Here is a 21623-nt window from a genome sequence, read left to right on the forward strand (position 1 = left end):
TCAAGTGTCCGCACAGCTGGATGCTTCCTTCCGCATTTTCCAGGTCCAGCGTCTCCTCCGTCCTGCAGTTTCTGGAAGCAAAGGACAGGCCCAGCAGCTAGTTTCCCCAAGGGCCTCTGGCTGGTTGTTCACATGGTTGTTTGCGTGTGTGCTTGTGTACGCGTGTGTTTCTAGGGCAGGGGGAGGGAATAGGGAGGAGGAATCAAGGCATTGGTGAAAGAAACCGGATATCACAAAGATTTTTGAGTATTTGGTGTTTTAAATAAATTGCATCAGGTATAACAAATGTGCAGATAATACAGGCATCATAGGGAGAGGTGACACCCTTCTGTCCCTTGGCCTTCTGACTGGCCTTATTGTCCCCCCACCTCCAGCTAACCTCCCCTCACTTGTTTTTCCCCCACTTTCCTCGGCCCAGCTCTGGAGAGCACGGTCCAGGCGGGCTGCCCTCTCTTCCTTCTGCAAGCCGAGCAGGTGGTCAGGCCACTCTCTCGTTCTTTCCGCACCTCACTGTGACTGGGTTCTAACCTATTCTCTCTCCTGAGTGGTTCTGGAAGAGACCGCCCATGCCCTCCCAAACCACCAGGCTTTGCAGGGTTTCCAGGTCTCCTTCCCCGAGCCTGTGGCCGCTCCTGACCCCGTGGCCCACACGGTCCTTCTAGAACCCCGTTCCCTCAGCTTCCATACCACTCATCCGTCTCTCTGGCCTTCCTTCCTCTGCCTTGTGGAGGGCCCATGCTTTGTCCCTTAAGTGTGTCCCCGCCATGGTTTTCTTCTCCAAAGTTTTGCTTCTGACCCACAAGAGAACCAAATGACAGGGTCTCAGCTACTAATGCAGACTTTCTTCCAGAAACTGGGGCTCGGGGGGGCCAGGTACCAGCTCTCTCAGATTGCTAACTCTTCCCTGGGAAGGGATCGTTTTCCGGCTTTCAGTTTTTCCATTGGCTCATTGGACCCAACAGGTAAACCAGTGCCAACCAGGTGAAGACAGCCCCTTCGAAGGCAGACGCCAGACAAGGGTGGCCAGCGTTGACCACCACTAATGGGTAGGTAGCTTTGCCGCTGCCTGCGCCAGGCTCTGAAATCTACCAGGAAAGGACGTGAACTAGGGTCCCCTAAGCTTAGGATGAAATCTCTCTTTTTTGCTACTATGAATTATTGGCCCAGATACGCAGTCTGTCTTCACTAGCCTGAGAAGCTTCTTCAGTGAGCAACATTTGATGCTGTTGCCGTATTTGTTACAATACCAGCCCCGTAAAGCATAACATTTGAACAGTATGAACCTTCTTCTATACATAAGATATGAGGAGAAATTAAAGCCCCACCAGGGAAATCCCCTTTCCGGCTGAAATTAAATTTGAAAATTGAACATCACTGCACCCATCAGCTCATGCTAAGTTCTATCGAAATCCTAGCGGCTTACACAACAAATGCTTGTTTCTGTCTCACACCCATGTCTTTCCACCAGTGGCTCTCCTGCTCATGGCTTTGTTCTGAGACCTGGGCTGGAAGGGAGGTGGAGGCACCTCACCATCACTTCTAGAGCTTCTGTAGGACAGCGGCCTTGTCATTCCCATCATTTCATTGCCCAGAGTAAGTCAGGCGGCCACGGCATCAACGAGGCGGGCGTATGATGTTCCACCGGGGGAGGCCCAGTGGGAAGAAGCCATGAATATTTTGGCACTAGGACGCGATTTCACTTCTGGATCTGAGGCAGTACCTTCACTCCTTTCGACCCTAAGGCTCTGGTACGTCTCTCTTTTCTGAAATTCAGTGTTGTCAACAGCACACACAGGAATATCTGTACATCAGGCTCACAGCCATGGAATGTAGAGAATGTAAGCAAGTAACCATCTGTGCTATAGTTGTGGGTTGATGACCCACCTGCTCCTTCCAACTGAGGTGACAGTCCTGCTGCGCTGTGAACACCATGGCCCAAAGCGGCTCATTTCTAGTGTTTGAGCTAGAGTGAAATAAATGGGTGATGTTGAGTCTCAATTTTAGGGTAGAAGCAGAGGGTATGTCAGGAAATCATCTTAGGTGATTTCTCACTGGGGTTGAGAAAAGCGAGCCTTCTACCCTACGAGTGAGAGCTTGGAGCCAAATCAATCGAGCAGACTTGCTCTCCTAGGTGAACGGGGGAACTTAGAGTTGACCACAGGTGAGGAAAGGTGTGGAGATGGTAGAAGATCTGCTCAGAGAGGACACAGCCACTCAGGTTCTAAAGAAAAAATGTCATCATGGAGACAATTCCTGCCCCTGCTGGCCAGGGTGGTGTATCACCGACTCCTAATACCTATCGATGATTGACCCATCTTGGCCATCACCCACCAGGACCGTGTCTGCCCATGGGGAGAGCACATGGGGAGGTGATCGCAGCTTCTGGAAAGGAAAAGTGGTGAAGATCAGTAATGAGGGAGCAGAAGGATGTGGGTGACAGGTGGTCAGAAGAAGGTGAGGCCCCGGGAACCCGTGGAATTCTGAGCGGGACCCTGAGCCCTCTGCAGAGCAGGAGATTGGTACCTCGGCCTGCTATTTGAGTTTTAGAGGAAAGTGTCACCCCAGAAAGTTAGAGTCTATGGAGAATCGGGGGTAAGGCAGGGACAGATAGAGGAAGAGAAGAAACAACCCGACACTGCCTTTGCTTCAGCTTGGCTGGACGGCGGTCAAAGCTTCCAGTCACGAGAAGGAACCAACGTGTGGACTTTGTCTTGGCCAAGAGCAACATCCCTCCTTCTGTGTGTCTCATATCTTTGGGGACACACAAAGCCCGAAACCGTACCCACGGTAAACCGTCTCAGAGCTTCGTACTCATGAATTCTTGCAGAAGTGGGAAATCTGCACATTACAGTCCCATAACTGCTCGGATGCTCCTTTCTCCTCCCTCTCGGGGTGCATCCCACGTAGCACAAGCCCTGGGCTGCCACGTGACCCTTGGTCCCCACATTCTTTTCACACTGAATGGAGGGTGGCTTTGGTTTGGTGTCCCTTCCTCCAACCCCTAACTTCTCACAGGCTTCAAGGGAAAGCCTGAGGCCTTGCATTCTGTATGGTTTCCACCCTGTGTCTTCTTCTCTGCCTCTCTACCCTCTGGCAAGGCTTTTCCAGGCCTGCACTGGCTTGCAGCTGTCTCTGCCTTGCTCCTTGATCTGCCCCCGAGTTTGGTCCCAGAGGGAGACAACCCCTTTCCTGTTTGTCCTGGTGGCAGAAGGATTCCCATGCCCACACACAGGACAGGGGACAGGGCAGTGGCACAGGGAAAATGTATTAGAGCATTTCATGGTGCCTGGCCAGAGAGCAGTCAGATGACAGCCCTGCCAGCCCATACAGGGCCTCCTTGCAAAGACCAGGGAAAGTACCCCTTTCCCAGGGTGTGTACAGCCCCCTGCCTGGGAGCACGGCCCTCTCAGCAACATAGGCTGGATTTCAGGACCAGTGTGTCCCTCATTAGGGTGCGTAGGCAGGACTCCCCTTGCACAGCTGCCCAGGCCCCACAGAAACAGAAGACGGAGCAGGGGCAGGATTCCTATGGGGGAATCACTCATGTCTGAGCTCAGATACCCTCCAGGGAGACCTCTGCTGAATCTTGTAACATTGATCATGCTCCCTGGCCCATGAAAGCTTCGTCTCCCCTCCTCCAGGCTACAGCTTTAGGACTGGTTTGGGTACCTTCCCTTACATCCTTATCCCTGTCTACCCGTGACTCTTGAGTACTATGGTTGTAGCAACGCTGGACACTGTTGTGTGTATGTGTGATTGAGAAAATGAGTAAATGTGTTGATGTTTTGGGGGACCTAGAGGTACCATGAAAGAAAAGAGGACAGAAATACGGAAAGGAGAAGGCAAGGTGGAAGCCCAGTACCAATTCATAACTGGAGTACAATTTCTTTTGTATGATCCAGGTCTACTAATGAGAAGAGAGGAAGTTGGCGGGGGGTAACTTCTGTTTAACTGAGGTTCAAAACTGGTATCCCCTATTATTAAAGTTGATTGCAAAAGGCCATTCCTTAAAGCTGATCCGTGGAGAAATTTTACATCCTTCATCTTTGAAAATGTCTTTTTGTGCTCCAAGCACTGATACTTGCGCATATTTATCGCTTGGAAGATATTTATAGAACTCTATTAGATTCTTCACTTCATGTATTCCTTCTAGCATGGCATGCCGTTAGATTACAGAGCACCTCCAACTGAGGGTACGATGAAAGCTCTCCAGTTGAACAAACGGATTTTAAAATATGGAAATATCTTTTGTCCTTGCACTGAGGTCTGAAAGACACTGCTAAGTTCAGAAAACATGTTTTTTTTTTAAGATTTATTTATTTGAGAGAGAAAGACAGAGTGAGAGAGAGAGAAAAAACGAGCGAGCATGAGTGGGAGGGTCAGAGGGAGAGGAGAGAGGGAATCCCAAGCCGACTCTATCTCACAACCCTGAGATCATGACCTGAGCTGAAACCAAGAGTCAGATGCTCAACCGACTGAGCCACCCAGGCACCCCGACACTACCAGTTTAATGCACACCATAAATTCCATTATTTTCCACAAAGTACCACTAACAGATAACTGTTCACTTACCCATTTTCCACATGTTTTGTAAATTTGTCCAACTAAGCCTTTTCCTGCTCCACATGTATTTTAACCCCCACCAATTACAACACATCTTAGCGGATTCCACTTCAGATTGTACTGAATGACTGTTTTCTCGATTCCTTCGAAAATATTCTTGCCTGGAGTTATTTCATGCAGACTATTCATGTAGCAAGTAGCCAAGAAGACCTAGCAAATTTCACAGAGCAAGTCACTTTTACCTCTTTATCCATAGTTTCCAGCTAGTTCTTTCAATTACTTGCAAGAAAATGTGCCTGAACAACTATTTCTATATGAATAGGTTGCTTTTAATTTGGAATGTTGTCTGACTGGTTTTAAGGGTATGCGTATTTATTTTGTGTGTTTCCTTGCCCAATTTTTGCAAGTTTGGCATGCTGGACAAAAGGTAAGCTCTGGAGTGACTGGCACTCACATTTGGGTCCCAGCCCTGCCACTTTCCAGCTGTGTGAGCCTGGACAAATTTCCATGCCTCAGTTTCCTCCTTAGCAAAATGAGACACATTCCATCCACACCCATGGTCAAGTATTGAGCACAAATGGGCTCAGGGTTGCGAAGAGCCTAGCACAACACCTGAGACAAATTCGGCGCTTGGAAAGTGCTTGTTCACCTCCCCACTTTTCTTTCCATATCCTGTTTTATATTCAAATGTGTAAAAAAAAATACGCAAAATAATACAACGATACAAAACTCAATGTTTATTTGTCCTGCCTTTGACGGAAGTTAGTTTACACTTTGGTGGAAAGGTAAAGTCCTTCCCTGGAGGCCTCTCGTGCAGATTCCTCACTGGACTGAGGCGGACTGCTATCACACCCACAGCAAAGGCAGCGGAGGGGTCTTCTGAATGTGGGGTCGAGGAACATGTGTAGGAGGGGGTTGATGCAGCAGTGGGTGGCCGCAACAATTCTCAGGATCTGAACGCTCCTGTCCAGGTGGTAGTTGTTCTTGCAGTCATGCAGGGAGAAATATTCTTTGAAAGTGGACAGGAAAAGTGCAATATTGTAGGGTCCCCACATCAGAAGGAAAACAGCCATTATGGCAAAAACAAGCTTAGAAAGGCCAGACCTCCTCTCCCCGGACCTTCGTATTCTTCTCATTCGCATGTAGCAAAATACGAAAATGCACAGTGGAAAAAGAAGTACCAAAATGTTCATCTTTAAGGTCAGAAAATGCTTCCAGGCTCTCTCCTCCACCAGCAGAAAGTGAGGTCTGCTAAAGAAGCATCTATATGTCTGGCTTTCCATCCGAGCTTTGTAAAACATGGATTCGGGCACAATGACCAGAGTGGCGAGGACCCATGCCAGACCACTTGAGATGATGCCCCAGCGTGTCGTCCTGGTGATCAAGGGAACACTCACGGGGAAAAACACCAGGTACCTCTGTACGGTCAGGAGGACATTGAAAAATGCCTCGCTGTACAGGCCTATGGAGTACAGTACCACCAGAATTTTGCAGAAGGGGGTGTCAAGAACTCCCCCGTGTGTCGCAGTGTAGGCCCAGAATGGCAGGGCCAGCAAGAAACACAAATTCGAAATTGCCAAGTTTAGGAGATAGATATTTTCCGTGTGCTTGAGCCCTTTGTGTTTCACCAGGATAAGCATAACCAAGAGACTTCCCAGGAGACCAACCAGGAACACGGTGGTGGAGAGCTGCGGTACCACCCGAGCCTCCAGGATCTTGGTGTCGTAGCGGTTGCATCGTTCTAGCTCGCCGCTATTCAGGTCGTCCTCTATGAGGACGTCATAGTCATCCTCTGGAGCTGACGTGTAATTATCCATCCTCAGGCCGCCCTGTGGAGTCGGGAGAGATTATTGTCCTTCATACAGCTGGGTGCTCCTGGAGGAGGAAAAAAATTGGATTAGTGTCCGGGAAGCCATTCTGTCCCTTTTCTGGTGTTTCATTTTACCCAGAGTAGGTCTACAGCTCAGAAGATTGAAAATGAACATTTCTCTAACCCATCCCCACCTGCTGAGAGCGGCTACTGTCATTGGCCTCCTCATCAAGCCTTCATGTACTTGGTAACGCTCTAATACCACCGGGGTCATAAAAGGAAGCATTACACTTCTTCACAGACCTGAAATTTCCCTGGTGGAAACAAGATTTGCCTATCTGAAGATAATATTTAAGACAACACACCATCAAAGAGACCCAAACGCTGTGGTTTAGTGGCATGAAATCGGCATGGGTCCTAATTTCTACGTGTCCAAAAAGTCTGCTCACCCCGTGAGAGAGCTTCCTGTGACAGGCTGGCTGAGCTCTTCTCTCGAAGGATAGAAACAAAGGTTTGCAAAAGCGAAACCACCCCAAGCATCAACATGGACGTCACTGGTTAAACACATAGATGACTTACCACTTGACAGAGTTCCAGCGGGGAACGGCACGGCCTCCCGACCCACCATCCGAGCTGCTGTGGGAATGGCCTGGGGCAGCTGAGAGACCGGCTTTCTTCTGAGCAGCTGGTCCTGACCTTTAAGGGCAAGAAAAGCCACTGTTTACCCCTGGGGAGCTCTACAACCACAAGTCACTGGTCTCCGTCTGGGTCAGGGACTAACCCAAAGAAAGCAACTTGAAAGCTCCTCCGGACCCCTGCAGGGTTTCTCAAGCCTCTGAGAGAAACCAGGAAGTTGTTTTCTTTTCCCCGGTTCCCCTGGACCCCGCCTTTGGTTTCCCCCTGGCCTTTAGACAGGCGTCCTCCTGGCTGCCCCAGATAAGGGAACTGAGTTGCCACTGCTCCCCAGTGATACGAGGTGGGGTGACAGCAGGGCACTTCTGAGCAGGTCACAGGCAGTGGTGGAGGGGAAAGTGTCCTGTGGTTGCTCTGTGTGCAGACCCCAGGGCCTGGTGCTCCCTTGCATATCTGCAGAAGCCCACTCCCTGCATCCGTAGGGCATCTAGAAGGCTCGGGGAGAGCCCCAGTGAGCGGCGTGAGCTCTGGCTCTCGCTGTCCCTGTTGAGAGACACTGAGCTGTGACTGGGGGGAGGGGAGGACATCCCAAGAGAGGATCTGGGGACAAAGGAAGCCGCAGAGTGGTGTCACTTGGGAAGGGGGCTGGTGCAGAGATGCTTAGGACCAGAAAACATAGTGAGCAAAGCCAGGAGTTAAGCAAGCCGTGAGGCGCTGACCCTGCTCCCAGAAGATCCCAGAAAATTCCACGGAGGTTTGAGGGGGGCATCAAGTCTGGGCTACAGAGCCTGAGGGGGAACCTACCAGCCGGGGACTGCGGTGGGGAGCGGGGAGGTCTGAGGCTGGAGAGAAAGGAAGCTGGAGGAGTCCAGATTTCAGAGCTGGGGGAGGAAGCAGTGGGTGTTCAGGGGCAGGACGGGGCAAGGGGTGGCTTGGAAGAAGGAAGAAGGGAGAAGAGGAACACCGAACAGCTGTAAGTCCATATGAACTTCTCCCGGATCCGCTCTCTGGACCTGTGACTGACCTAATTTGGGGCCATCCCCCTACGCAGTGGTTCAGCACTCACGGGGTTGGTTAAAGGACATCCTGTTCATGAAGGCCAGAGGTATGTCTGAGGTAGCGCTCAGCTCGTAGTGGGGACCTGTGAAGATGGAAATAGAAACACACTATTAAAAGAAAGGCAAAAACAAACATAAAATGGGCCAGACAAATATGTGGTTGAGTGTTAAATTTAACTCAAAGATGACGTTGGTCCTTCACACGGAGGGGTTGGTGTCATTGGGAACCTGGGCGATGTGAGCTTCCTGGCAAGGACTTGCCTGCCTCCCGCCCCTGCACGGGATCCTGTGAGTGAGCGGGGGGTCGCTGCCCAAGGGAGGCGGCACAGCCCTGGGACCCTCCGTGGCCGGCCTGCCTGGGCTCTACCCACCTCGACTGGGCTCTTTGGAGCCACGCCAGCCCCACCTCTCCTCCCCAGGACCTTGAGTAAGTGATGGTGACTCAGTAAGTCTCCTGCCTTATTGCCAGATGCTCCCTGGTCCGCGCTGGGCAAGGGAGTGAGAGTCAAGTCAGCTCAGAGACGTGGAGAGCCCCATGGACGTACACACGTACACTACACGGTTAAACGGAGGCAAACAGCAGCAGGCAGGACCTCACGTATGTCACAGAATGGTGTGAAATTTGAAGTTTCCCAGGAGAAACACTGGAAATTCAGGACCACCCCTAACTTCCTGATATTAATGGCCTTCACTTTCAGTATTATTTTATTTTGGCTGCATTCCCAACATTCTGCTTATCCAGCCTCAGGCCATGGGGTTCTTCCCCCTTTTATTTTACATTGAGATATAATTGACATACACCATTGTGTAAGTTTAAGGCATACAGCGTATTGATTTGATCCGTTTATACTGCAGCAGGATTACCGTCGGGAGGTTGGCTAACGCCTCTGTCCCGTCACTTAACTATCGTTTCTTCTAGTGGTGGGAACAATTAAGATGCATCCTGCCAGCAAGTTTGATGTTTACAGTACAGTTTTGTTGCCTATAATTGCTATACTGTGTATTAGCGCTCCAAGGCCTTGGGTTTCTAGAAACTTCTAAATGGTAGGAAGGAAGGGTTTGGAGGTCTGAAGTGGAGGCAGGAGGAAAGTTTTATGACCATTCTACTCTCTGGAACCATACTAGGGTCTTCACGGTTTGTGAAACCTTACTGCGTCCTGTGGTTTCTGCGCCTAGCTTACAAACCTTACCTTCGAGGGTCTGAGCTCTTTCTGATCCTATAAGTCAACCCCAATTTCAGTCCAAGAAACTTAGAAGCTGTAACTCTTACTCTCCCGTATACAGAGATCATTCATTCATTCGGTTCATCTATTCAGCTATTCGCCTCTATTTACAGAGGGCCTAGCAGGTGCCTGGCACTGTTCTGGGTGAATAACATAGGCAGACATCCTGAACATCATGGAGCTTATGTTCTACAGACAAAAGCAGAATAAGTACGTAAGCTGTAGCACAGTCAGACGGGTGTTCTGTAGAGAAAAGCAAAGGAGGAAGGAGGGTAGGAAGGGCCGGGATGGTTTGGGGGTTCACACTTTTCGTGAGATGGTCAGAGGAGGCTTGGAGACAGGTGTGCACAGGAATAGCACGTGATTAGGCCCAATAATTAATGCTCACGATCTCATTTTTTTTTCTTGTTTTACTAAGTTCTTATTCCACGGAGGCTGGAAAGCACACGGTCCAGTGGGCTGTAGTCACACCGTCTCCAACAAGGTCTGAAGCTCAGCCTGGGGAGGGAAGTCACTGTCCAAATGTATTCCTTCTGGGGGCTCTGCCTTAGCCTAGAGACGGCTCCCTACCTCTGCTGGCCCTGTAATTAGGCCCCTGTTACTAATTAGTAATTCTTCATAGTAAATGTTCTTTGTTCAGACTACTGGTGTGATTCTGTCTCTTGACTGGATGCCGATGGATAGATATCCAACACTGAATTCAGTTCAGTGAAGAGTTTCGAGCAGCTCTGGATGATGAATTGCTAACATGCTGAATTTCTCAGGGATCTAACTTGATATTGAGAAATGGGTATTCAAAATTTTAAAAGTACAATAATTTAATCTATCCCTTAAAATGACTTCTTCAAATATCAGTGCCCTCAGGTTATCTATTAATCCGTCAATCTAATTTTTATTTGAAGATATTACATGACAGAAAAATTGGAAAGTACAGAAAAAAATCATCTCTAATATGATAGTCACAAATAACAGCTATTATAATTTTAGATAGCACTGCTTCTTAACGGAAAATGTGCAAAAACTGCTTTCAGATGACTGCTTTCTGCCGGATTAGTTACTTGGCATTTAGTAGATTAAAAGGGCAAATACCCACGTGTTACAATTTTCAGGATTCTGAGGCTGTTTGTCCTGCCCCCACATTTTCTCCTACCAGCTGCCTAATGACTAACACCCCACCTCAGGGCTTGGTCCTCCCAGTAGTTGGCCTTCCTGGGAGGGCAGCAAAGGGGGGACTGATCCTTGCAAAATGTGATTGTATTGGTAATCAGCCCTGAAACACAGCTTTTCTATGTACCTACTGAAAGAAAAATTGTTAAGTATATCTAAAAAAGCGTCTCTCCGTGCACGTTCCGTTTATTCTGCAGTGTGCTAAAAAAGTGTAAAAGAGAAGTTGGGGTGGGGGTGACTTTGCCCATGTAAGTTTGAAAAACTAAAAAAATTTAAGCCAGTTTCTTTACTGCAGGACTTCTCAGAACTCTTACTATGCTAATAAGCATGGTGATCCTCCATGAGGAAGAGAGGGTCTGCAGTGTTTCCCAAAGTTGTTTGATCATGGAACCCCCTTTTTAAGTCTCAAACAGATATTTATGGGCCAAGGGCTCTGCAGAACATAATTTGAGAAGCGTTGCCTTCAACATACGTGTGTTACCGTGTCTTGGTGTGAAAATGGGGATGGACCTCCACATCTCTGAAGGGAGCATAGTGACCGAGGGTCCCAGCTGCCACACCCTGAAACACATTCTCGCATTCGTGCCAAGGCCATGCCTACCAGGGGCTGCTTCAGCCAGTGAGCCTCTTAGGAACACCAGGACAGGCCCAGTTCGGGGAGGTGGGCTTCTTTGATGGCGATTTTGGCTAGTGCTTTCCCCCAGCCTCACTCCCTCTTTCTCTCCTTCGTTTGGGGTCAATTCCGCTTTGTGTTCTGGTAGCTTTCCCAGCTTCTCCCAGCTCCCTTGCAATCTCTCAGAGACATTTCCTCTAATACACTTCCTCTACGCCACATCCCATCTTGAAGGAGCTGAGCCAACACAACCTTGGAAGGGAGGCATCTGTTTCTAGAGTCTTGAGCCCTTTGCTTGCTGGAGAATGATACACTTTGTAGCACTCCATCCCTCTCTGACTGTCTTGCCCACCATCTACCTGTGGCCTGCCCAGGTGGAACTTTCCGGAACACAGGAGACCAGGTACTGCCATCACGCCCCCATCCCACTCAACTCCTCAGGTCATGTACCTTGTCTTGGTTCTCATCACCATTCTCCTTTGTGGTTGCTCTGCCCTAGGCTCACTTCTCAGTGTTTCCTCTCTCCCCATGCTCTTCCTCTGTGCCCTCTGAAATCTGAACTCCAGGACGGATGCTCCTCCTGACGTCCTTCACACATTCCAGAACATTCCTAGCATCTCTTGAACCTTGAGGATATTCCTTCCCTCTCACACCTACCTCAGACTTGGGGGTCAGGAGGTGACATCCCGGGCCCCAGTGCCACTTGCTGACCATTGCTCCCAGGTATATAGGAGACCCCTTGGGTCCCCAGCTCTCTGACCGTACGTACCACTCTCTGCTCCACCACTGGCCTAATGGTCCCCTTCTTTTATTTTAGCCTGTGTGCCATGGATAACAGGCTTCTGTTCACCTCAGTTTCCTCCATGTCCCTGGGGACTTACCTGCCCAAGTTGATCCCCATCCAGCACCCCAGTCATAACTCTCATGGACTCATTAATTCAATTTCAGTCAGGTCTGTTAACACTGATCCACCCTGAACCCGTACAATGAAATCGCTCACTTTCCTGATGACTCACCTGTGACCCCCTCTTCCTCTGATCACTTCCCAGCATTGGTTGTTGTCTTTCCTCCAGTCCTCCACCTCTCCCTGTGAGCTCCTTGGGTGGTCACATCCTTCCCATCTCGCTGAGACCCAGGTCTATCACTTAGCCACTCTCTGGTCAATATCCTGCTCTCCCTTGAAGCCCCAGCCTTAGATCGCCCTGTCTACCTGCTCCTCCCTTCCAATTTTTCTCTGAATATGTGTTTCTGAGGAGAGCTGGTTAAAACCACTTAGCCACAAAGAGAAGACCCATCACTAATTTGTGGTCTCCAGGCTCAGCTAGCTTCCAGAGATTTTTCTTGTTTCCCCAATCACTCTTCTGAGTGGCCCAAATCGTCACCTTCTCCTGTTTTCCATCAGCTATTCCAAGACCCTTAACACTTTTCTAGTGCCTTCAAACTCCCACCGCCACCACCCACACTTCCGCTCAGGAGGTGACCTCATCTCCTGCTTTTCTCAGCTTTCTCTCCACTCCCTGGCCCCCGGCTTTAAATGTCATCGTGGCATCTGCATTCCCTCCTCCTCCTCCACGGATAGAGCTGCTCCTTGGAGAGTAAAGGCTCATTTCTCCTTCTCCCCTCAGGACCACATTCTGTCTGACCACCAGCAACTGTTTCCGAGGGTCAGTTCCAACCACGACTGCATTCTTGGCAATATTGAAATGCTCTGGTCTCTCCTCTAAATAAAGACCACAAACCCATCCTGAACCCCACACGTTGCTCTAACTACATACTTTCCCTCTTCCCAGGCAGCCTCCACTCGTTGTCCAAACACACCACTCTTCCTACTTTGTCCTTGTTCATTCTCTACTCAGTCCCCACCAGCCTGGCATCAGTCCTCATTATTCTGCTGAGATTGGCCTCCCCAGGGTCACCAACACCCTTCTGTGCTGAAATGTCATCAATTGCTCTGTGAAGAGTCCGTGAGCAGGAAGCGTCCAACATGCCCCTATTCCCAATCAAGCCGACCACACATCAACACCACCACCTCTGGGGCTTTCCAAGCTGAAGCTGTGCTTAAGGGTTTTGAAATTCTTATGAAATCTAAAAAACATGAGTATGTGCTCTCCAGGAAAGATGGCAGAGGGAAGTAGGATCCATGACCTTGCCCTCCTCCGGTACCTTATAAAATGGCTTCAACAACAGTTCTAAAAATTTGTCAGTAGCAACCGAACACAAACTAGGGTACAGTCTTGTTCCCAAACCTTGAAATGTGGTGCATTACAGCGATGTCTGAGTCTAATCCTATTACAGACACAGAAAGAGGGAAAAATCAGTAAATCCTGAGAATTATCCTAATACTCGCCTGTTAGGAGACAAGTGGGTGGAAGGGAAGTATGTACCCCTAGGAAAGGAAAGGAGAAATGACTAGTGAGTAAAGGCCCTCCTATTCCAGAAGGGTTTCTTGGACTTCTCATATTCTGAGACAATGTGCTGAGTGAGGGCAGTAGGACAAACGTGACAAAAGTCAAATATACCCTTGTACACCCTGAGTAACTTCTGGTAGTAATATTGTTAGTTGCTTTTTTGTTTGCATGTTTGTTTTTAGGATTTTGATTCGTTGTAGAAATAGTTTTTTGTTTGTTTGTTTGTCTTTTTTAAAGACCTTATTTATTTATTAGACAGAGAGCATGAGCAGCGCAAGGGGCAGAGGGAGAAGGAGAGGGAGAAGCAGACTCCCCGTGGAGCAGGGAGCCAGACATGGGGCTCGACCCCAGGACCCTGGGATCATGACCTGAGCCATAGGCAGACACTTAGCCATCTGAGCCACCCAGGCGCCCCCCCCCAAATACTTTGAATCAACTAATGATTTAAACAAGTCTTTCAGGGTTCTAGTTCTATGGTTTGGGAGGCCTGCCCACCGTCACCCTTGGTGATGCGTTTCCTCGTGTGTTTTGTGGCGTCCTTGTGACTTCACATTTACTGGGACTTACTGGTCCTGCAGCCCCTTTTTGTGGCCCGAGGTGGGAGCCCTCCCTTCCGGAGGAGTTTTGCACTTGTTTCCACCAAGACCACGAGGGGCATCCGTGGCCTGAGCTGAATTTTAGTTTCGGGGTCTCCCGTTTTGAGGGTAGTATAAAATCGAACTTGCTATTTGCACGAGTCTCAGGTTTTGGAGTCTCGGATTTTGCACCTACCACTTGGAGTCGAGGCAAAGCCAGATAAGCTTCCATATTGTTCCCACCTGTGGGTGTGTTTCTTCCCCAGGGGCTAGCTTTCTGGGGGGACCTCGGGGCACCAGCTCCCCGTCACACATGGCCGGAGGCCTGGCCGTCTGCTCCGTGTTGGTGTTACTCTCAACAGCCTTTTAGGGTGGGTGCCTTTTGATTCGTTTACATCAGCCAGGGGTCAAAATAATAAATAATTGAGTGAATATTCAGGGCATAGTTGTTGGAAAATGTTATTCATTGCATAGGCGTTTAGTGTCTGCTGTCTGGTAAACCCCCCGTTTGCCCTTCTGTATCCATTCTCCATCCCTTCCAGCCTGCTTTGTGTCCAGGGAGGCTCATCTTAACAGCAGAGCCTCTGCCCTCTGAAGCAATGGGGGCTTTGGGCAGGAGGCTAGAGACTGAGGTCAAGGGGCTTAGCGCCCTGGCTCCTTCCTGGTGGGGCTGGTGTGTCCTAACCTTGACTGTGGCAGCTCCCCCTCCTTTACCCCTTCTTCCGAGCAGGGGGAATGGCAGCCTGTCCTCTCCTGTACCAAGCACTGCATGACGCCCTGGGGTTTCCCTACACCCTGTCTAAATCTCGGGAGGAATCCTCTTACCAGCCTTCCTCAGTTGCCTTACTTGAATGTGCCATTTGGTTTCTGCCAAGACTCTGCAGGACACATGTCCCGGGTTCCAGGAACTTTGCCAGGCCCCGGGAGAAAACAGTGAGCAAATAGACCTGGGCTCTGCCCTCATGGCGTTGACGTTCTAAAGGGAACCAGGCAGGTACATAACTGATTGTAATCCGGGGAATCTGGTACTGTGCTGGGGGAAGCCCACGGGAGCTAGGGGAGCCGTGCGTGGGCAAGGACACCTGGCTCCATCCAGAGGGATCAGGGATGGTGTCCCATGGGAGGGGTCGTCTAAGCAAAAAGCCCGAGTGGGAGTTAGCCAGGTGAGGGGGGGCACGACCTCTTCTCTCCTCCCTTCTCCTCCTAACGTCTTCTTTAGGTCCTTGAGGGGCCATCCACCTGTATCTCAGAGATGGAGCAAGACAAGGGAAACAGAACTCAGGGGGAGACATTTTATTACTTATCGGCATGTGAGTTTCTGTGGAAGAGGAAGTTGAAACCAGGAACCAGACAATTTTTGATCTAATTCCTGGGAGTCCAGAGCTCAGGGGGACAGCTGCAGGCAGAGGCCTGGCTGGGGAAGGCTTCCGGGAGGCACCCCCGACAGCGAGTGGGTGAGGCAGGACTGGACAGAGGAAGAAGCAGACCCCAGTTGAGGAGACCGCCAAAGCCCCCTGCTGACCCCTCGAGGAGCTCTGGGCCTGCGATGGCCATTCGCACTGTTCCGCATGGAGGGAAGGGGGCCGGGCCCTCGCAACCCCCTTCAGCCAGACACGGGCCTCGGTCATGCCCTGGGAGGGGGCAGAGCCCTGGGAAGGCAGGTTCCAGTGGCTGAGGTGGTCCCTGTCCCCAGCAGCTGAGAGGATGGGTGCACTGGCCCTGCAGAGGACATCTGGACAGACCCCATAGCACCCATGGCCTGTGCTGGGTTTCCTACAGATTTCCTGCATAACAAGAAATGGCAACCAAAATTTCTAGAACCCCCATGTCATAAGACTAGGAGCCCCATTGTGGGTACTCATGCACACCGGATGAGTCAACATGCACAACAAGGGGCAAACCACTCGCTCACTCCACGTGACCGCTCTGCTGGTCACTCACCCGTTGGCGTCAGAGGGTGAAGAACAGAGTCGAAGAGGAACTGGACCCCCCTCGGGCCCCATCCTCCAGCTTTTTCTCTTTTTTCTTTCCTCTTTCTTCTTCCCCACCTAAGTGGCCACACTCCTGTTTCCATGGGGTCGGGTGGGTTGGACAGTCCCCGGTCTGATAGTAACCATATTTAAAATAGAGTGAAAGAGCAATAAACCAAGTCGTAGTCTCATCTTAACAACATTCCGTCATGACAGGCAGGGTTTGCCCTGGGGGCCGCGGTGGCCCCTCCTAGGGCCTCGGCCGCTGTGAGCCCAGCTGTTGGACACTGAAGGCTCGGCTTCCTCCCTCCCCAGGGCCCCACCAGGGACAGTCCCTGAGCTCCCCAGAGGCTCTGCAGCCATTCCCTTGCAGGCCCTGGGGCTCCCATCTCTGCCCCCACGTCCCCTGCCTGTCCCAAAGGACTCAGCTGCCCCCTCGGGAAAGGGTGACTGGAAAGGGCCCCTAACCAGCTAACCAGGACCTTCAAACCCCAGAGGCTGGTCCTGTCCCCCCTCCAGAGAGTCCAGAACTTGGGTACAAAAGTCGTGCTTTTCCAGGGGGAGGGAGGAAGTACGATTCTGTGTCCTTGGCCGTGAGTCGGTGCGGGAAGCGACAGGAGAGGGCCGTGAAGTTATCTTGCTTTTCTGATTGCATCACGGGGTCATTGGATGTTTTTTCCGCTCTTACCTTGCTTCATATCTCTGCAGCATTGGACATTGCTGACACTTCCTCTTTCTCCCAGAGGTCTCTTCTCTGCACTGGCTCTGCCTTTCCTGGCACACCTTCTCCTTCTCCTTGGGGCTCCTTTGCTGCCTGTGCACCTCCGGGTTCTGTCTGGAGCCATCTGTCCAGCCCATGGTGTCCACTGCTTGTGACTGTGGATCTCTACGTAGGTGCTCTGCTGGGTTCAAGGCAACTTCTCCTGACACTGCCACCTGGAGGGCCCCCAGGATTTCTAACTCAACCTGTCCTGAAACCTGCACCTGAAGCCAGTGCCTCCCATCCCCCTAGGCTGGCGCCCAAGTCTTGCCCTCCCTGCTTCCCTCACTCCTTCAGCCCAAGTCCTGATGAGTCCTTGTCCTTGGTAGGTAGCTTCCAGATCCCTCACTTGTCTCTGCTTAGAGCTTTTTACCTTGGCAGAGGCCTCTGCTGTGTCCCAGAAGGAATACAGCCCAACCCTCGCCTGGCGGCTCTGACTCTGTCCCTGCCTTCCTCCAGAACCTTGCCTGCCAATGAGCCATCCAGAGTATGCCTTTACTCCCTGGCTTCAGCCCTCCCCCCCGCCCCGCTGCTGGCCTGCACTCCGCAGTGCTCTGCAATTTGCTCTCCACCTACCAGCTTGCAATCCTGTCTCTTCCCACTTTATTCTCTCCTCTGCTCTCACAAAACCACTTAGAGTTCCCTGAAGTTGCCTCCCTGTTTTCTCACACACCGTTTCCACTGAAATTCCTCCCACGCGTATACACTGGTCCTTGCACTTTCTCCTCGTAGGACCGCCACCTCCCACTCCAAACTGGATCACTCAGGAAGATGCCCGGCGTGGCTATGTTCTAAGGGCACCTTGTCAGTGGGGACTGGGGTCAGAGGGCATGGCATTCTGGCCCCTGGTAGGACTCGCCGTGAGCGTGTCCTGCATCGACAGGTGTGGGAGTGGAGGAGTGGCATGAATGAGGATGAAGATATCGTGCCTGTGGACAGCCAGTCTCCTGCGGCCGTGCCAGGGATCTGGAATGTTCTACAAGGAAGCTGCAGAAATCTGGGAGGGGCCAGGACCAGCCCCCTACAGCCCTCAGACTTTTCCTTTATATTTTATTTTATTTTATTTTATTTTATTTTATTTTATTTTATTTTATTTATTTTATTTCATTTCATTTCATTTCATTTTATGTTTTTGAGACTGGGGCAGGGCGGGGGAGAGAAAACGAGTGGGGAGGGGCAGAGGAAGAGAAAATCCCAGGCAGACTCCACACTCAGTACGGGGAGCCTGATGTAGGGCTTGATCTCACGCCCTGAGATCAAGACCTGAGCCGAAACCAAGAGTCGATGCTTAACCGACTGAACCATCCAAGCGCCCCCAGACTCCTCTTGATGAGGCTTCAAGCAAGGCGGAAACACCAGGGAGGGCTTCTAACCGTGGCAACCATCCACATTTGGATCGGATAAGCTTTTGTTGCGGGGGATTGTTCCGTGTGTTGTGGGATGTGGAAGAGCGTTGCTGGCCTCTTCCCAGGTTGCGACAACCCAAATCTGGCCAGACCTTGCTGGACGGCCACTGGAGGAGAAGCATGCTCTGGTGGATACCCGCTACACTCCCAGAACCAACCGTGGGAGTTGGGGGACTGGGAGGAACGAGCCCTGTGCCTTCTGAATTTGACTCCTGAGTCCCGGGATGGGACCCAACATGCTAGGAAGGGGGAAGTGGGAGTCTGGGCTCTACGACAAGTGCAGCTCAGAGTGAGGGAGTGTTTGTTTGGCTAGAGACTAGCTTCCTTTGTGCTTCCGAGTATGGGCCTGATGGAAACGTGAGGCATCAGACGGCTTCTCCCGCTTCCCGGGCTCCGGCAGAAGCTCTGGGCTGGGGGGCCGGCGTGGGCACAGGGGGTGCCCCTCACTCTCACGGGGACCCTGGCTCCTGTTGCTCCTTGAAGATAAGACTTGGGCCATGTCGGGCTCTAACACCAGCACACCAGCTTCTCGATCTACATTAGGTAAATCGCTAAATGCTTTCACATGCGAGTCCCGGATTCGTGACGCTTTCCACCGTGATCTGTTACCTCTGTGCTGGGTGAAGGAGGGAGTGGAGTTCTTGGTCGAGGAGGAATACCACGAGAGGGGGACGGTGGGCAGGACTTCGAGAGGGGCCAAAGGGTTCATCTTCCAAAAGCAGTATTCTTTTGTAATTATCATCAGGCCCCTTGAGAAAGCAATTTCCAAGAGGACAGACAAACACCGAGTAGAAGAAAGGGCTGGTGTCTTGGCTCGGGCTCCTGTATCAAATTGCCACAGACTGTTGGGTGGGTGGGTGGGGGTGCTTAAAGAATAGGCGTGTGCTTCTCAGACTTCTGGACGCTGGAAGTCCAAGACTGAGTGGCCAGCAGACGTGGCAAATGGTGGGAGCCCACTTCCTGGTTGGCAGATGGCCATGTGCCCATTTTGTCTTCACAGGGGAAGGGCAGAGAGAAGGAGCGAGCTCTCGTGTGTCTCCTTACAAGGGCACCGGTCCCATTCGTGAGGCTCCACACTCATGATCTCATCACCTCCCAAGGCCCCCCGCCCCCCCAGCTCCTAACACCATCACATGGTGGTGGGGGGTTAGGATTTCAACATACAAATTTTGGGGGAGGCCAACACACATTCAAGCTACAACAGTGGGTGAATAATCAGTGTGTGAAAACCCATTAGCTCATCTGGAAAAAGAAAGGGGCAGCTGAAAAGGATGAGGTGAAGAACTATTTCTTGCGGAGTGTGGGAGAAGTGGGGGGGTTATGTCTGTACTAGTGGGGGTTCAGCTCGGCTAGCCGTGATGGGGAGAGCTGGAACGTCCTTGGGGTTGACCACAGGACCGAAGGAATTGCTGGATGTCTTCCCTCAGGAAAGACGGGACCCCAGGCTGCTCTGCCTTGGGACATCACCCCAGGCGGTCCGAAAGTCTCCCTCCAGGGCACTGCTGGCCACTGTGGGGTGCATTCATGGTCATCACTTTTGGGAGCAAGAATCGGATTGGCTTGCTTTGAGCAGCACACCCTGGCACTTTGTGGTAGGCGGGCAGCCTCTCGAATTCGTGACCACTGCAACGGCCCTTGAGAGATCACCAAAGGCCGGTGGGGGACGCTAGTGGCTCTGACAGTCCCTGACCCACCCATCCGTGTTCCCATCACGGAAGCAGGGGCAGTGCGCCCCATGTGGAGCAACGGAAGGACTCGCCCCATGCATGAAGGGGCCGCCCCAAGGAAGGAAACACATTAAATGACACCCAGGGATCTAGTCCTTTAACTGGAAACACAGAAATAGGGCCAAACACTGGCAGGGGGAGGGGAGGGGAGGGAGCCTAAAATAGTACAAAAATGGCATTTTAAGTTAGTAGGAAATTATTTAATAAATGGTCTCAGGATGGTCATCTGGGGAAAAACCTTGGATTCCCACTTCACTCTGCACTCCAAGATGAATTCCAGAAAGAGCAATACAAATGATAGAAAATGAAGCCATAACAGCGTTAGAAATAAAGATGGGAGATTTTTGCAATCTCAGCGTGGGGAAGGCTTTTCCAAGCATGTCATAAAACACAGAAGCCAAAGAAAAAGTTAATAAATTCACTTCCGTAAAAATAAAATCTGCGTGGTGGACGACAGGGGAAACTCACCAAGGGGTTGTCATGTGACAGTTAAGACCTGTTACATATGGCCACATGCCCGTTCATTTATTAGTTCATTTATTTACTCCTTGGAACAATCAATGAGGTTGGCGTTATTACCCCCATTCCACAGATGGGGAGAGTGAGGCACAGAGAGCTTAAACTTGCCCAAGATCGTAAAGTGAAAAAAGCCCAAGGTGTGGTATATGATACTGGCATTGGTGAAAACACAGGGGATAAGGGTAGAGACGTGATTTTGCAGGAAATCTCTCCCAAATGATAAGACGGTGGTCACTTTATCGCCTCCTGGATGGATGACGGAGTAGCGGGAAGCAGGGGTGGGAAGGAAACGTCTCACTGATTCCCTTTGGTACAAACACGCTGAAAGCAAAAGCGGAGACAGGGAAACTACAGAAGCGGCCCCAAGAATTCAAAGAGGCTGGTGTCTTGTGCAGACCCAGCCCTGTCCCCAGCCCTGGAGGACCCCGCCTCCGGTCAGCGGTGTTGGGCCCAGGAATGAGCACGTTCTGTTCTGCTTAAGCTGTTTAAGGAGGCATGAAACCAAGAAGCGGTTGTAGCTACGCTTTCTTTACAAAATGGTCAGAAAAATCACTGTCTGTCTGCCCCACTCATCTTTGCTGGGCCACATTAGGCAGCTGGACGGTGCCTGGTCCTGGTGCCCCCGTTGGCGCCTGCGTAGTGGCGCCTCCTAGACTCCACCCACGGAGCCTCCAAGCAACCTCGCTCAGGGGCACCGCGCCCCCTGCAAGCTCCCCTTACCCGACGCCCCCTGTCGGTCGTGCATAGGCCCTCCATAAATGTTGGTTGGTAGAATGAACGAACGAATGCTAAAATTGGGCGGCACAAGGTCAACGCACAAGTGAACTGTGTTCCCACCTTGCTTCTCCGGGTGTCCGCTTCTGTCGGAATTCCAGAGGAGGGAGGGAGCGGGGAGTTGGCCTGCCACCCCCCATCTCCCAGTCTGCTTAGAGCTGCAAGGTCTGCATCAGCCGGAATTACATTCTCAGGTTAATTCTCGCCCCCCACACCCCGCCTCCGAAAGCCTTTCCCAAGACACTACCCAGGGTCACACGGATTGAACACAACGCCCTAATATTGGCAGCCCCTTTCCGTCGATTGCTGTCAATCCACAGGGTTTGATTTCATACCCAAGAGCCCTCCCAGGTCCCCAGCAGCTTCCATTCCATTGCAGAAGGGGAGCTGCGTTGCCCACCACACCGAAGAGCATTC

General features: G+C 51.2%; 1 protein-coding gene across 3 annotated transcripts; it reads right to left on the reverse strand.

Annotated features, from left to right (window-relative positions):
- Window positions 1-5280: 5280 nt before the first annotated feature.
- CCRL2 (C-C motif chemokine receptor like 2) lies at window positions 5281-7931 on the reverse strand. Of its 3 annotated transcripts, XM_045778639.2 has the most exons (3): window positions 7811-7931; window positions 6953-7069; window positions 5281-6438 (listed from the first exon to the last, which is right to left on the reverse strand). In XM_045778639.2, exon 3 carries the CDS (start codon window positions 6378-6380, stop codon window positions 5331-5333), a length of 1050 nt encoding a protein of 349 aa, XP_045634595.2. In that variant the 5' UTR covers window positions 6381-6438; window positions 6953-7069; window positions 7811-7931; the 3' UTR covers window positions 5281-5330. The 3 variants fall into 3 exon arrangements, with proteins under 3 accessions (XP_045634595.2, XP_045634594.2, XP_087723232.1); XM_045778638.2 differs by lacking the exon at window positions 7811-7931 and having other exon boundaries at window positions 6953-7226; XM_087867106.1 differs by lacking the exons at window positions 6953-7069; window positions 7811-7931 and adding an exon at window positions 6823-6871.
- Between the last annotated feature and the right edge of the window lie 13692 nt (window positions 7932-21623).

The sequence above is a fragment of the Ursus americanus genome, chromosome 14 (genome assembly GCF_024610735.1).
Source record: "Ursus americanus isolate L20-20 chromosome 14, mUrsAme1.1.p, whole genome shotgun sequence".
In the NCBI taxonomy this organism is placed as follows: Eukaryota; Metazoa; Chordata; class Mammalia; order Carnivora; family Ursidae; genus Ursus; species Ursus americanus.

What these genes read in the sequence shown, in the direction of transcription:
- CCRL2 (XM_045778639.2), bottom strand. Translation starts at nt 6,380, where the DNA reads ATGGATAATTACACGTCAGCTCCAGAGGATGACTATGACGTCCTCATA.